The sequence below is a fragment of the Saimiri boliviensis genome, chromosome 6, assembly GCF_048565385.1.
Source record: "Saimiri boliviensis isolate mSaiBol1 chromosome 6, mSaiBol1.pri, whole genome shotgun sequence".
Taxonomy (NCBI): domain Eukaryota; kingdom Metazoa; phylum Chordata; class Mammalia; order Primates; family Cebidae; genus Saimiri; species Saimiri boliviensis.
Genome location: NC_133454.1, coordinates 133,413,192 through 133,429,157, shown reverse-complemented (window position 1 = coordinate 133,429,157; position 15,966 = coordinate 133,413,192). Strand labels below are relative to the sequence as shown.

General features: G+C 59.9%; 1 protein-coding gene across 1 annotated transcript in view; it reads left to right on the top strand.

Moving 5' to 3' along the window:
- The window catches only part of PTDSS2 (phosphatidylserine synthase 2), a 47,385-nt gene extending 33,172 nt beyond the window's left edge, over positions 1 to 14,213 (top strand). Inside the window, exons 5-12 of the mRNA XM_039471014.1 lie at positions 9,099 to 9,233; positions 9,537 to 9,587; positions 11,081 to 11,194; positions 11,317 to 11,435; positions 12,296 to 12,410; positions 12,489 to 12,634; positions 12,771 to 12,956; positions 13,288 to 14,213. Of these exons, the coding sequence (XP_039326948.1) occupies positions 9,099 to 9,233; positions 9,537 to 9,587; positions 11,081 to 11,194; positions 11,317 to 11,435; positions 12,296 to 12,410; positions 12,489 to 12,634; positions 12,771 to 12,956; positions 13,288 to 13,450 (1,029 nt within the window). The 3' untranslated portion in view covers positions 13,451 to 14,213. The remainder of the gene's footprint in view (positions 1 to 9,098; positions 9,234 to 9,536; positions 9,588 to 11,080; positions 11,195 to 11,316; positions 11,436 to 12,295; positions 12,411 to 12,488; positions 12,635 to 12,770; positions 12,957 to 13,287) is intronic.
- Positions 14,214 to 15,966: the final 1,753 nt, after the last annotated feature.

Here is a 15,966-nt window from a genome sequence, read left to right as displayed (position 1 = left end):
GTGCTATGCGGGGTCCCTGGGCCTGGTGGTGGCTGTGCGGTGCTGTGCGGGGTCCCTGGGCCTGGTGGTGGCTGTGCGGTGCTGTGCGGGGTCCCTGGGCCAGGTGGTAGCTGTGCGGTGCTGTGCGGGGTCCCTGGGCCTGGTGGTGGCTGTGCGGTGCTGTGTGGGGTCCCTGGGCCAAGTGGCGGATGTGCGGTGCTGTGTGGGGTCCCAGGGCCAAGTGGCAGCTGTGCGGTGCTGTGCGGGGTCCCTGGGCCTGGTGGTGGCTGTGCGGTGCTGTGCGGGGTCCCTGGGCCAGGTGGTGGCTGTGCGGTGCTGTGCGGGGTCCCTGGGCCTGGTGGTGGCTGTGCGGTGCTGTGCGGGGTCCCTGGGCCAGGTGGTGGCTGTGCGGTGCTGTGCGGGGTCCCTGGGCCAGGTGGTGGCTGTGCGGTGCTGTGCGGGGTCCCTGGGCCTGGTGGTGGCTGTGCGGTGCTGTGCGGGGTCCCTGGGCCAGATGGTGGCTGTGCGGTGCTGTGCGGGGTCCCTGGGCCTGGTGGCAGCTGTGCGGTGCTGTGCGGGGTCCCTGGGCCAAGTGGCGGATGTGCGGTGCTGTGTGGGGTCCCTGGGCCAAGTGGCGGATGTGCTGTGCTGTGTGGGGTCCCTGGGCCAGGTGGTGGCTGTGCGGTGCTGTGTGGGGTCCCTGGGCCTGGTGGTGGCTGTGCGGTGCTGTGTGGGGTCCCTGGGCCAGGTGGCGGCTGTGCGGTGCTGTGTGGGGTCCCTGGGCCAGGTGGTGGCTGTGAGGTGCTGTGCGGGGTCCCTGGACCAGGTGGTGGCTGTGTAAGGTGGCCATGTGGGATCCCTGGGCCAGGTGGCGGCTGTGCGGTGCTGTGTGGGGTCCCTGGGCCAGGTGGTGGTTGTGCAAGGTGGCCGTGTGGGATCCCTGGGCCAGGTGGCGGCTGTGCGGTGCTGTGTGGGGTCCCTGGGCCAGGTGGTGGTTGTGCAAGGTGGCCGTGTGGGATCCCTGGGCCAGGTGGCGGCTGTTCGGTGCTGTGTGGGGTCCCTGGGCCAGGTGGTGGTTGTGCGGTGCTGTGCGGGGTCCCTGGACCAGGTGGTGGCTGTGCAAGGTGGCTGTGTGGGATCCCTGGGCCAGGTGGTGGCTGTGCAGTGCTGCGCAGGGTCCCTGGGCCAGGTGGTGGTTGTGCAAGGTGGCTGTGTGGGATCCCTGGGCCAGGTGGTGGCTGTGCCAGGTGGCCGTATGGGATCCCTGGGCTGGGTGGCAGCTGTGCAGTGCTGTGTGGGGTCCCTGGGCCAGGGGGTGGCTGTGTGGGGCAGCTGTACGTCCACTATCAGCTGTGGGTGTCCTGGTGCCTGGCAGCTTTGTCAGCACTGGGAGTCGTCAGCATTTCTGTGGTGACACTCTGGCAGGTGGGCACCAGGACCTTACCGTGGCTTTCACTTGCGTTTCTATGGTGGCCGGTGACGTGAGCCGCCTTCTCAGGAGGAGGCGTGTGGGCATCCTCCTCGGTGCCCTGTTAGTTTTTGCTCTGGAAAAGTGGGTTGTGTCTCCGTAGAGCAGTGTCCGACGTGCTTCAGGGCACCTGCTGGAAGGGCCTGTGCTGTCTGCGTGACTTGCAGACACTTCGTCTGGGGAGGACGTTTGTCCTTTCAGGTATCACCAGGGTAATTGATTTGTGTGTGTGTGTATTGTGAAGATTTTTCGTCTAACATCAGGTGGTTAAGATTGTCTCCTATGTTTTGTTCTAAAAGTTTCCTAGTTATATATTTTACATTTAGATCACTCATCCATTTTGAGTTTGTTTTTAAATATTCATAGACTCACAAGAGGCTGCAAAAAAATGTGTACAGGGAATGCTGTGTACCCACCACCCTGCTTCCTCCCATGGGAATGTGCCCCGTAACTGGAACAGTAGCAAAGCCAGGAAGCTGGCACTGGCACAGCCCACAGAGCTTGTCAGGTTTCACCGGTTTTCACAGGCACTCGTGTGTGTGTGTGTGTGTGTGTGTGTGTGTGTGTGTGTGTGTAGAGTTTCATGCAATTTTTAAAAGTTTTTTCATAATGCATTACAATTTTTAAATTATTTTTGTGGTTAAAAAAAAAGAAATCACCAGCTGGGCACGGTGGCTCACGCCTATAATCCCAGCACTTTGGGAGGCCAAGGCAGGCGGATGACTTGAGGTCAGGAGTTCAAGACCAGCCTGGCCAATGTGGCAAAACCCTGTCTAATAAAAATACGAAACTTAGCTGGGTGTGGTGACGTGCACCTGCGATCCCAGCTCGTTGGAAGGCTGAGGCAGGACAATTGCTGGATCCCGGGAGGTGGAGGTTGCAGTGAGCCGAGATCACACCACTGCACTCCGGCCCGGGGGGCCACAACAGCAAAACTGTCTCAAAAAAAAAAACAGTTTTCTATGTTCAACATTATGCCATCAAGCTGGGCGCGGTGGCTCACGCCTGTCATCCCAGCACTTTGGGAGGCCGAGGCGGGTGGATCATGAGGTCAAGAGATCGAGACCATCCTGGTCAACATGGTGAAACCCCGTCTCTACTAAAAATACAAAAAAATCAGCTGGGCATGGTGGCACGTGCCTGTAATCCCAGCTACTCAGGAGGCTGAGGCAGGAGAATTGCCTGAGCCCAGGAGGCGGAGGTTGCGGTGAGCCGAGATCGCGCCATTGCACTCCAGCCTGGGTAACAGCAGTGAAACTCCATCTCAAAAAAAAAAAAAAAAAAAAAAAATTTATGCCATCTACTATAGAGATAGTTTTTTTCTTCCTTTCCAGTCTAGATGCCTTTTATTTCCTTGGGTGGCTGCCCTGGTGGGAACTTCAGCTCCAGGTCTCCTGCAACACGCAAGGGTGGGCGGCAGTGGTGGTGCTGTTGCTGATGCTGGGGTGGTGTTGTGGGACACGGTCTTGCTGTGCCGCCAGGCTCGAGTACAGTGGTGCGATCCAGGTCTCTGCAGGCCACAGGGCTCTAACTTCCCAGGCTCTGCAGACCACAGGGCTCTAACTTCCAGGCTCGGGTGATTCTCCTGCCTCAGCCTCCCAAGTGTCTGGGACGACTGCCCTGTGCCACCACGCCTGGCTTTTTTTTTTTTTTTTTTTTTTTTTTTGAGACATGGTCTTGCTCTGTTGCCCAGGCTCTGGCACAATCTTGGTTCATTGCAACCCCTTCCTCCCGGGTTCAAGCAATTCTCATGCCTCAGTCTCCCAAGTAGCTGGGTTTACAGGCGTTTGCCACCAGCGCTGACTAATTTGTAGTTTTAGTAGAGATGGGGCTTCACCATGTTGGCCAGGCTGGTCTCAGAACTCCTGGCCTCAAGTGAGCCACTGCACTCTAATTTTTAAATTTTTTGTAGAGATAGGCTTTTGCCAGGCTGATCTAAAACTCCTGTGCTCAAGCAGTCCATCCTCCTTGGCCTCCCAGAGTGCTGGAAGCATAGACATGAGCCACCGTGCCTGGCCACACCGGCATTCATTTTCTTACCCTGAACCAACCTTGCGTTTCTGTGACAGATCCTGCTTGGTCCCACGGTGTGCCTTTTTACACACTGCTGGACTTCTTCTCTAAGATTGTGGCATCCATATTTGTAAGAGATGTTGTGCTTTAATTTTCCTGGAATGTCTCCTTCTGCTCTGATGTTTTCTCGTGATTTGACTGGGGTGAAGGCACACACTAGAACCGTGATGCATGCTGGTGGTGTGACGTGGACCACCTGGTGAGATGTGTCTGCCAGTTCCCCCCGGTAAAGTCACTCTCTTCCCCATTCCATAGTGTACGCCCCACAAGGAGGTCAGGTTCCCCCGTAAAGTCACTCTGTTCCCCATTCCATAGTGTACATCCCACAAGGAGGTCAGGTTCCCCCCGGTAAAGTCACTGTCTTCCCCATTCCATAGCGTACGCCCCACAAGGAGGTCACTGTGTGCAGCCCCTGCAGGGAAGGAGGGGAGTTTCATTGCCCTCCTTGGGGTGTGGCATCTGCATGTTACCTGAATTCCTGTGCATGAAGATATCCTGCTTCTCTACTGTTAACTTCCATCATTTGTTTATATCAGTGTGGACACTGCACGCACAGTAGGCACACACAAGCCTGTGCACTGGCTCTGTTATTCCATCATGTATCTGTTTATATCAGTGTGGACACTGCACGCACAGTAGGCACACACACGCCTGTGCACTGGCTCTGTTATTCCATCATGTATCTGTTTATATCAGCGTGGACACTGCACGCACAGTAGGCACACACACGCCTGTGCACTGGCTGTGTTATTCCATCATGTATCTGTTTATGTCAGTGTGGGCACTGCACGCACAGTAGGCACACACAAGCCTGTGCACTGGCTCTGTTATTCCATCATGTATCTGTTTATGTCAGCGTGGACACTGCACGCACAGTAGGCACACACACGCCTGTGCACTGGCTGTGTTATTCCATCATGTATCTGTTTATGTCACTGTGGACACTGCACGCACAGTAGGCACACACACGCCTGTGCACTGGCTCTGTTATTCCATCATGTATCTGTTTATGTCAGTGTGGGCACTGCACGCACAGTAGGCACACACACGCCTGTGCACTGGCTGTGTTATTCCATCATGTATCTGTTTATGTCAGTGTGGGCACTGCACGCACAGTAGGCACACACACGCCTGTGCACTGGCTCTGTTATTCCATCATGTATCTGTTTATGTCAGCGTGGACACTGCACGCACAGTAGGCACACACACGCCTGTGCACTGGCTGTGTTATTCCATCATGTATCTGTTTATGTCACTGTGGACACTGCACGCACAGTAGGCACACACACGCCTGTGCACTGGCTCTGTTATTCCATCATGTATCTGTTTATGTCAGTGTGGGCACTGCACGCACAGTAGGCACACACAAACCTGTGCACTGGCTCTGTTATTCCATCATGTATCTGTTTATGTCAGTGTGGGCACTGCACGCACAGTAGGCACACACAAACCTGTGCACTGGCTCTGTTATTCCATCATGTATCTGTTTATGTCAGTGTGGGCACTGCACGCACAGTAGGCACACACAATCCTGTGCACTGGCTCTGTTATTCCATCATGTATCTGTTTATGTCAGTGTGGGCACTGCACGCACAGTAGGCACACACAATCCTGTGCACTGGCTGTGTTATTCCATCATGTATCTGTTTATGTCACTGTGGACACTGCACGCACAGTAGGCACACACACGCCTGTGCACTGGCTCTGTTATTCCATCATGTATCTGTTTATGTCAGTGTGGACACTGCACGCACAGTAGGCACACACACGCCTGTGCACTGGCTCTGTTATTCCATCATGTATCTGTTTATGTCAGTGTGGGCACTGCACGCACAGTAGGCACACACACGCCTGTGCACTGGCTCTGTTATTCCATCATGTATCTGTTTATGTCAGTGTGGGCACTGCACGCACAGTAGGCACACACACGCCTGTGCACTGGCTCTGTTATTCCATCATGTATCTGTTTATGTCAGTGTGGGCACTGCACGCACAGTAGGCACACACACGCCTGTGCACTGGCTGTGTTATTCCATCATGTATCTGTTTATGTCAGTGTGGGCATTGCACGCACAGTAGGCACACACACGCCTGTGCACTGGCTCTGTTATTCCATCATGTATCTGTTTATGTCAGTGTGGGCACTGCACGCACAGTAGGCACACACACGCCTGTGCACTGGCTGTGTTATTCCATCATGTATCTGTTTATGTCAGTGTGGGCACTGCACGCACAGTAGGCACACACACGCCTGTGCACTGGCTCTGTTATTCCATCATGTATCTGTTTATGTCAGTGTGGGCACTGCACGCACAGTAGGCACACACAATCCTGTGCACTGGCTGTGTTATTCCATCATGTATCTGTTTGTGTCAGTGTGGACACTGCACGCACAGTAGGCACACACACGCCTGTGCACTGGCTCTGTTATTCCATCATGTATCTGTTTATGTCAGTGTGGGCACTGCACGCACAGTAGGCACACACAAACCTGTGCACTGGCTCTGTTATTCCATCATGTATCTGTTTATGTCAGTGTGGGCACTGCACGCACAGTAGGCACACACAAACCTGTGCACTGGCTCTGTTATTCCATCATGTATCTGTTTATGTCAGTGTGGGCACTGCACGCACAGTAGGCACACACACGCCTGTGCACTGGCTCTGTTATTCCATCATGTATCTGTTTATGTCAGTGTGGGCACTGCACGCACAGTAGGCACACACAATCCTGTGCACTGGCTGTGTTATTCCATCATGTATCTGTTTATGTCACTGTGGACACTGCACGCACAGTAGGCACACACACGCCTGTGCACTGGCTCTGTTATTCCATCATGTATCTGTTTATGTCAGTGTGGGCACTGCACGCACAGTAGGCACACACAATCCTGTGCACTGGCTCTGTTATTCCATCATGTATCTGTTTATGTCAGTGTGGGCACTGCACGCACAGTAGGCACACACAATCCTGTGCACTGGCTGTGTTATTCCATCATGTATCTGTTTATGTCACTGTGGACACTGCACGCACAGTAGGCACACACAATCCTGTGCACTGGCTGTGTTATTCCATCATGTATCTGTTTATGTCACTGTGGACACTGCACGCACAGTAGGCACACACACGCCTGTGCACTGGCTGTGTTATTCCATCATGTATCTGTTTATGTCAGTGTGGACACTGCACGCACAGTAGGCACACACACGCCTGTGCACTGGCTCTTGTTATTCCATCATGTATCTGTTTATGTCAGTGTGGGCACTGCACGCACAGTAGGCACACACACGCCTGTGCACTGGCTCTGTTATTCCATCATGTATCTGTTTGTGTCAGTGTGGACACTGCACGCACAGTAGGCACACACACGCCTGTGCACTGGCTCTGTTATTCCATCATGTATCTGTTTATGTCAGTGTGGGCACTGCACGCACAGTAGGCACACACACGCCTGTGCACTGGCTCTGTTATTCCATCATGTATCTGTTTGTGTCAGTGTGGGCACTGCACGCACAGTAGGCACACACACGCCTGTGCACTGGCTCTGTTATTCCATCATGTATCTGTTTGTGTCAGTGTGGGCACTGCACGCACAGTAGGCACACACACGCCTGTGCACTGGCTCTGTTATTCCATCATGTATCTGTTTGTGTCAGTGTGGACACTGCACGCACAGTAGGCACACACACGCCTGTGCACTGGCTCTGTTATTCCATCATGTATCTGTTTATGTCAGTGTGGGCACTGCACGCACAGTAGGCACACACACGCCTGTGCACTGGCTCTGTTATTCCATCATGTATCTGTTTGTGTCAGTGTGGGCACTGCACGCACAGTAGGCACACACACGCCTGTGCACTGGCTCTGTTATTCCATCATGTATCTGTTTGTGTCAGTGTGGGCACTGCACGCACAGTAGGCACACACAATCCTGTGCACTGGCTCTGTTATTCCATCATGTATCTGTTTGTGTCAGTGTGGACACTGCACGCACAGTAGGCACACACAATCCTGTGCACTGGCTCTGTTATTCCATCATGTATCTGTTTATGTCAGTGTGGGCACTGCACGCACAGTAGGCACACACACGCCTGTGCACTGGCTCTGTTATTCCATCATGTATCTGTTTGTGTCAGTGTGGACACTGCACGCACAGTAGGCACACACACGCCTGTGCACTGGCTGTGTTATTCCATCATGTATCTGTTTGTGTCAGTGTGGGCTTGCAGATATTTATCTTACACTTGGATGTTTTATTTCCCTGCGACTCTGTTTACCTTGGTGCCCCAGCCGTGCTGCCGTCGGAAGTTCCTCTGGGTTCCTGTATCGCTTTCACACAGCATCACTGAGTTCTTGCTTTTTGTTTTGTTTTTCTGAGCATGGCCTGACGTCTAGGCAATGCGGATGCTCCAGGCTCCCCCTGTCCACCCCGTCCTACAGTCAGCCCCTTCTCCAAGACCGTCATTACTCAGCATTGTTACTGAATACCGGAGACTGACGCCTGGGTGCCGGGTGAGCTGCGTGCTCCTGGGTGCGCAGGCGTCTGTGGACACGGCCGGTCACGGGGCCCGTGTGCTCACTGTGGTGCGCAGGCGTCTGTGGACACGGCCGGTCACGGGGCGCGTGTGCTCCTGGGTGCGCAGGCGTCTGTGGACACGGCCGGTCACGGGGCCCGTGTGCTCACTGTGGTGTGCAGGCGTCTGTGGACACGGCCGGTCACGGGGCGCGTGTGCTCACTGTGGTGCGCAGGCGTCTGTGGACACGGCCGGTCACGGGGCGCGTGTGCTCACTGTGGTGCGCAGGCGTCTGTGGACACGGCCGGTCACGGGGCGTGTGTGCTCACTGTGGTGCGCAGGCGTCTGTGGACACGGCCGGTCACGGGGCGCGTGTGCTCCTGGGTGCGCAGGCGTCTGTGGACACGGCCGGTCACGGGGCGCGTGTGGTCACTGTGGTGTGCAGGCGTCTGTGGACACGGCCGGTCACGGGGCGCGTGTGGTCACTGTGGTGCGCAGGCGTCTGTGGACACGGCCGGTCACGGGGCCCGTGTGCTCACTGTGGTGTGCAGGTGTCTGTGGACACGGCCGGTCACGGGGCGCATGTGGTCACTGGTGGGCAGACAACTGTAAATGATGTAAACCTCCCTTGAGATCAGGTCCAAACGCCTGCCATGCTCCAGGGCCCAGAGTGGCATCCGGTGTTGCCTGCATCCGGGTGAGGAAAGAGCGCTGTCCCAGAGCGGGGATTGTGTGAGGGCGCTGGCCTGAGTGCACGTTGTGGGGGTTGGGGGGTCTCGCAGCAGGAACTCAGGGGCCCCGCCGCTCCAGTCTGACCAGCAGTCCTAGTCCCCCCGTCTCCTGAAGCTGCCCGCTCCCCGCGGCAGCGCGGGTGTGAAGACGGGGTGTCATGCCTGGGGGTTCCTGCCACACGTGCTGCCTCACCAGGACTTCCCTGGGCAGGAGGGCTGCTCAGACAGGGCGCTGCCCTCCTCCCAGGCTGACGGAGACGCAGTTTGCAACCACCATCTGTTTCACGTCGCCACCATTAACTAGCCCCACTGTTGTGGGCACTGCCCCGCAGACGGTCCAGGACGGCCGGCAGTTTCTGAAGTATGTCGACCCCAAGCTGGGAGTCCCGCTGCCAGAGAGAGACTACGGGGGCAACTGCCTCATCTACGACCCCGACAATGAGACTGACCCCTTCCACAACGTCTGGGTGAGGCTGCGGGAACCCTCAGGCGGGTCCCTCCCGAGGCGCGGCCCTTAGCGAGACCAGACAGTGCCCACGCCCCGGCCTCACCCCGCGCGGGCCTCGGCCCATACATGGGGTCTGCTATTGGCTCCCAGACGTGTTCAGGCCGCATCCCTGTGGGAGGTGCTCGGGGGCGGGGGGCTGCCAGGGCGTGGTCTCCGCAGCACCTCTGAGCCCCTGGCCTGTCGCTCAGGTGTGGGCTGACCTGCCAGGGTGGGGGTGAGGCGGCTGTGCCCCAGGGTCAGGGTCACGCCCTGTCGCCCACAGGACAAGCTGGATGGCTTTGTTCCCGCACACTTTCTCGGCTGGTACCTGAAGGTTTGTCACCTCCTGTCCCAGGCCGCCCCGTGCCCTGGGCTGTTTCTGCCTGTGGGGTTGTCCTTGGGGTGCTCTGAGTATGGTGGGAGGGGGGTGGGCTGCCCCCGCCCAGAGGTTCCCGAAGCCACGGAGCTCCCGGGCCTCCTAGGAAGGCCTGGAGCTGAGCCCTGATTCTGGCGGGGTCCCAGCTTGGTCCTGGGGCGCGGCGGTGGAGAGAGGCAGCAGGGCAGGAATTCTCGGCTCGCCTGGGCCTGGGCACTGCCCATCCCACTTCCCAGGGGGCCTGTGCTACCTGTGGGGGCAAGAGCAGTGCCCACTTGACCCAGTAGCCCCTGCACACAGCCTCGAACGGCATGGCAGAGAACAGGTTTCCCCTGCAGAGCTTGGCGTCAGGCTGGGGCATGGGGCTGCTTTGTTTGCTGACAGTCATTGCATCAAGGCTGCTGGAGGGGCAGCTGCCTGCCCCACTGTCACCCCAAGACCTCACTGGGGGCCACTCACCCCACGCTCACCCCAAGACCTCACTGGGGGCCACTAACCCCATGCTCACCCCAAGACCTCACTGGGGGCTGCCCACCCCACACTCACCCCGAGACCTCACTGGGGGCCACTCACCCCACACTCACCCTGAGAACTCACTGGGGGTCACTCACCCCACGCTCACCCTGAGACCTCACTGGGGGACGCTCACCCCACACTCACCCCGAGACCTCACTGGGGGTCACTCACCCCACGCTCACCTTGAGACCTCACTGGGGGACGCTCACCCCGAGACCTCACTGGGGGTCACTCACCCCACACTCACCCCGAGACCTCACTGGGGGTCGCTCACTCCACGCTCACCCCGAGACCTCACTGGGGGTCACTCACCCTGAGACCTCACTGGGGGCCTCCCACCCCACACTCACCCCGAGACCTCACTGGGGGCCACTCACCCCACGCTCACCCCGAGACCTCACTAGGGGCCACTCACCCCACGCTCACCCCGAGACCTCACTGGGGCCACTCACCCCACGCTCACCCTGAGACCTCACTGGGGGCCACTCACCCCACGCTCACCCCGAGACCTCACTGGGGGCCACTCACCCCACGCTCACCCCGAGACCTCACTAGGGGCCACTCACCCCACGCTCACCCCGAGACCTCACTGGGGGCCACTCACCCCACGCTCACCCCGAGACCTCACTGGGGGTCACTCACCCCACATTCACCCTAAGACCTCACTGGGAGCCGCTCACCCTGAGACCTCACTGGGGGCCTCCCACCCCACACTCACCCCGAGACCTCACTGGGGGCCGCTCACCCCACGCTCACCCCGAGATCTCACTGGGGGCTGCCCACCCCACGCTCACCCCGAGACCTCACTGGGGGCCCTGCTGGTGCTGTGAACTCCAAGACGCTGCCAGGAGGGGTGGGAGCCACGTGCACCGTGGCGGGGCCTACACGCGGGCCGAGGCGCTGGCTGAGGCCGTGCCCGACGCCCGGTGCCGCAGACGCTGATGATCCGGGACTGGTGGATGTGCATCATCGTGAGCGTCATGTTCGAGTTCCTGGAGTACAGCCTCGAGCACCAGCTGCCCAACTTCAGCGAGTGCTGGTGGGATCACGTAGGTGCCCGGTGCAGCCCCTGGGGGGCCATGGGTGCAGGCCTGGGGGCATCCTAGGGCCCCCTGTGCCCTGCGGGGTCCTCAGTGGGCGTTCCCCCACACCTGCTGCCTCCTGCCCGCAGTGGATCATGGACGTACTCGTCTGCAACGGGTTGGGCATCTACTGTGGCATGAAGACCCTCAAGTGGCTGTCCCTGAAGACCTACCAGTGGCAGGGCCTCTGGAACATTCCAACCTACAAGTACGTTGTGGGGCCGCAAGGGCAGGGCCGGGTGGGTGTTACCTGGAGGTGGCCTCAGCCTCCATGTCCCCGTGGACCCTGAGCACCAGGCCCATCCAGCGTGTGGCTCGGGAGAGGTGACTGGGGCTTTGCCTCCTGGAACCTCCCCTCTGGCCCGCTGTCACTCAAGGTCAGGCGTCCCTCACGGTGGCCGCGGCGTCACCGGTCAGCTCCCTTCTCGGTCCCCAGCAGCCTGGCTCAGCTCTGGGATCATCCCCTGTTACTTCTCCCTCCCTTGGTTATGAAATAGTTGCAGGTACTTTGTCATTTTTACTTTGGAATTTAAAAAAGAAACAAACGTCTAAGGAAAGGCCTGGAGGGCCGGGTTCAGGGGTTCCCCTCCTGCCTGTGGGTGCCCCTGCCCTGCCTGGACACCTCTGCACACGTGGCCAGCTCACAGCACCATGACACCCTCTGAGGGGCTGCAGCCACTGCTCAGGCTGGAAGAGACTGAATGCAGAGGGCCATGGGTGGTGCCTGGGTGGCCAGACCTCAGTGAGCAGCCAGGCAGCAACGGGGTGACCAGGCGCAGTGCTGGTCTGATGGCGTAGGGTGTGGCCGGGTGACCAGGCGCAGAGCTGGTCTGATGGCGTAGGGTGTGGCCGGGTGACCAGGCGCAGAGCTGGTCTGATGGCGTAGGGTGTGGCCGGGTGACCAGGCGCAGGGCTGGTCTGATGGCGTAGGGTGTGGCCGGGTGACCAGGCGCAGGGCTGGTCTGATGGCGTAGGGTGTGGCCGGGTGACCAGGTGCAGAGCTGGCGACGGTGCAGAGCGGGGTTTGGGGGGCTGCTGTCCTCAGGCTGCCGGCTCTGTGGTTCCCAGGGGGAAGATGAAGAGGATCGCCTTCCAGTTCACGCCCTACAGCTGGGTTCGCTTTGAGTGGAAGCCAGCCTCCAGCCTGCGTCGCTGGCTGGCCGTGTGTGGCATCATCCTGGTGGTAAGGCCGGGATGCCTCGTGATGGCGCGGTGGGCAGGGGTCCCGAGCAGAGCTGGTGCTCACCCCTCCTCCCGCTAGTTCCTGCTGGCGGAACTGAACACGTTCTACCTGAAGTTTGTGCTGTGGATGCCCCCGGAGCACTACCTGGTCCTCCTGCGGCTCGTCTTCTTCGTGAACGTGGGTGGCGTGGCCATGCGTGAGATCTACGACTTCATGGATGACCCGTGAGGGCTGCCGAGAGCCGGGTGGAGATGCCCCCATGGGTGGGGGTGGGGGAGCAGAGCTCAGGAGGCTGCGGCCTAGGCGCGGCCGCAGGACGCTGTGGGGCTGGGGATGCTGAGCCCGCTGCTGCCCCTGCAGGAAGCCCCACAAGAAGCTGGGCCAGCAGGCCTGGCTGGTGGCAGCCATAACGGCCACGGAGCTGCTCATCGTGGTCAAGTATGACCCCCACACGCTCACCCTGTCCCTGCCCTTCTACATCTCCCAGTGCTGGACCCTCGGCTCCGTCCTGGTGCTCACCTGGACCGTCTGGCGCTTCTTCCTGCGGTGAGGCGGGCGGGGTGGGGCGGGGCAGGGCAGGGCAGGGCAGGGCGCGTGGTCCCGAAGGAGGGCGGCTCTCCGGGTGTCTTGGCGCAGGGGCCCCGGGAGCTGGGTGGGGTTGGTGTCTCGCCATCCCTGCCCCGGCCCTCTGGCTGCCTCTGTGGGGGTGTCCAGTGAGGGGCGCCTGTTGGGCCTTTCCTGACCCAGGGCGCAGCTGCCATCCAGCGCCAGGGTACCCGGCCCGTCCTGGGCCTCCACAGGGACGAGGTGCCAGGTGTCCGTGGGCCCATGGGGGGCTGGTGTGGGAGCAGGTGGTGACGCCACCCCCTCCCCGCAGGGACATCACCTTGAGGTACAAGGAGACCCGACGGCAGAAGCAGCAGAACAGGGACGACCCGGGCAGTGCCGCGGGCAATGGGGACCAGCGCCCGCCAGGGCTGGACGAAGACCTGCTGGGGCCCGGGGCGGCAGAGGGCGAGGGAGCGCCAGCTCCAAACTGACCTGGGTCGTGGCTGCCTCGCGAGCCTCCCAGAGCCCCGGCCTCCGTGGCCACCTCCCGTGTGAGTCCCACCGGGAGCCACGCGCCTGGCCGCGCCCTCAAGGTTTTCTTCCCCCTTTCTCCCGTGGGCTTGGCGAGGCTCAGGGCGACAGCGGAGGCGGCCCCGGCGCAGCCTTCCCGTGTGCACGCACGTGTGCGTGTGTGTGCTCGTGTGGCCTGTGGCACGCACGTGTGCTCTCAGCTCTGAGGCTTCTCCAGAGCCGGGAGCTGCTGGCTGGCGTGGCAAGGGCACGCTCTGGGACGGCGGCTCCCTCAGGAACCAGGTCCTCCCTCCCCGTTCTGCCCAGTCAGCCCCGTGGCCTCTGGCCCACCGAGCTCGCTGTCACCCAGCTGTGGTGTGGCCCAGGCAGGGACATCTCAGTACCATTTCTGCACTCCGTGGGCCCCCGGTGCACCAAGGCCCGGAGGAGCCTATGCCGGCCCCACGTCACCTCCTCGCAGCACCTGTGGTGCGTCAGCCACAAACAGGCCGTGGCCGCGCGCAGCGGACCAGCAGTGACGCTGAGCCATCTCCTCCGAGTCTTCCTTCCACTGACTGCCCTGGAGGACGTGTGGGCGGGGTGAGAGGTCGCTGAACTGGCCCTCGGGACTTCCAGTCAGAGCCGGGGCCCTGCTGCCTCCACGGCTCTGAGTCGAGGGTCATCTTCACGAGCAAAGAGAACCAATAAAGTGACGGAGTCCGAGGCTTCTGCCCTCCCTGCGGCTCCCCGTGTCCTGCTTTGGGGTCTGGTGCGGTCCCCCCAGCCTGCCCTCACCCAGTGCCCACCTGGGGAAAACCACACAAGGACGGGAGGCACCAGGGTCAGCCTCGGCCTCCGCCTCTGAGCAAGGACTTAGCGCCCGCCCCGCCCCCCAGAGCAGAGCAGGTCGGACGCAGCCCCTCCGCTGGGGCTCAGGTCCACCCGCCCCCTGCTGCGTTTCTTCCTCGCTGGGAGTCCGGGCTGGAGGCCGCTGGCCAGCGGACACAGGATTCCTGGGGAGGGGCCGCTGCCTTCTCAGGCCGGTTTGTTTGAGATGGAGTCTTGTCCTGTCTCCACTTACTGCAACCTCCACCTCCCAGGTTCAAGCGATTCTCCTGCCTCAACCTCCCAAGTACCTGGGACTACAGGTACCCGCCACGACGCCTGGCTAATTTTAGTATTTTCAGTAGAGACGGGGTTCACCAGCTTGGCCGGGCTGGTCTTGAATTCCCAACTGCAGGTGATCTGCCCGCCTTGGCCTCTCAAAGTGCTGGGATTGCAGACGTGAGCCACCACACCTGGCCAGACCACTATGCTTGAAAATTTGCAAACACAAGTGGGGAGAAAAGGGGTCTCCTGGGCACTGTTCCTCGCTGTGGGCATGGGGTGGGGGCTGTGGGTGGCAGGTTACAGGGTCTCTCCTGGGCACTGTTCCTTGCTGTGGACATGGGGTACGGGGTGTGAGTGGCAGGTTGGACACAGCCTGGGGGGACCCCGGGAGCCAGATGCACCCACAGCCCCTGCTCTTCCTTGGGCCACAGGCTTCAAAGAGCGTTACTGTTACTGCTTTTGGGGAAAGTCTCAACCCGTTAAGTCATGAGGCTGGAATGTGGAGCAGCTTCCCGGGCTCAGCAGGGTGGCGTCCCGTGGCCACGGAGCCTCACCCAAGTCCGTTCCCCACGGTCACGGCCACTCACACCTTCGGCCTCTGCAGCCCTGCGGATGGCCCTGCCCTACCCTGCCCTGTCTGCCTCTGCAGGGCGTCAGCATTCTGCTCTGTGCTGGTGGCAGCAGGACCCCTCAGGAGAAAATGCCACCGCGTCTTGGGGGCCCTCCCCTCCCTCACACCCGAGTCCCACACCTCCCCGCCACTCCTCCCTGCTCTGCGTCCCTGCTCACACTGAGCCACGTGTCTGGGTGTGTGGAGCTGGCGCCCTCCTCCTGGCAGTCACCGTCTGCTCTTCCCTAAGGGGCGGGCAGGGGGCTATGATCAGTCCTGTGTTCTGGCACCCACCGTGTCCCAGAGGCAGCCCCTGGGAGCCCTCCTGGCAGCTCCTCCGGCACAGACAGCAGCCATGGGCTCCAGTTCCTCACACCAGCAGCCACTCCAGGCTCACCCTGGGTGTCTCTTACCCCAGGCAGGCCTGGCACCACCCATTTCTCGAAAGAGCCCTGTTCTTCTGACTGGGGGTCACGGTTACTTAGAAGCTAAGATTCGGGGTTACTTTATTGTTACTTTTTTTTTTTTTGAGGTGGAGTCTCTAACTCTGTCTCCCAGGCTGGAGTGCAGTGGTGCAATCTCAGCTCACCGTAACCTCCACCTCCCAGGTTGAAGCGATTCTCCTGCCACAGTCTCCCCAGTGATGGGATTACAGGCATCCGCCAGCACATTGGCTAATGTTTGTATTTTTAGTAGAGATGGGGTTTCACCATGTTGGCCCACCCCGGCGTCCCTCCCAAAGTGCTGGGATTACAGGTGTGAGCCACCATGCCCAGT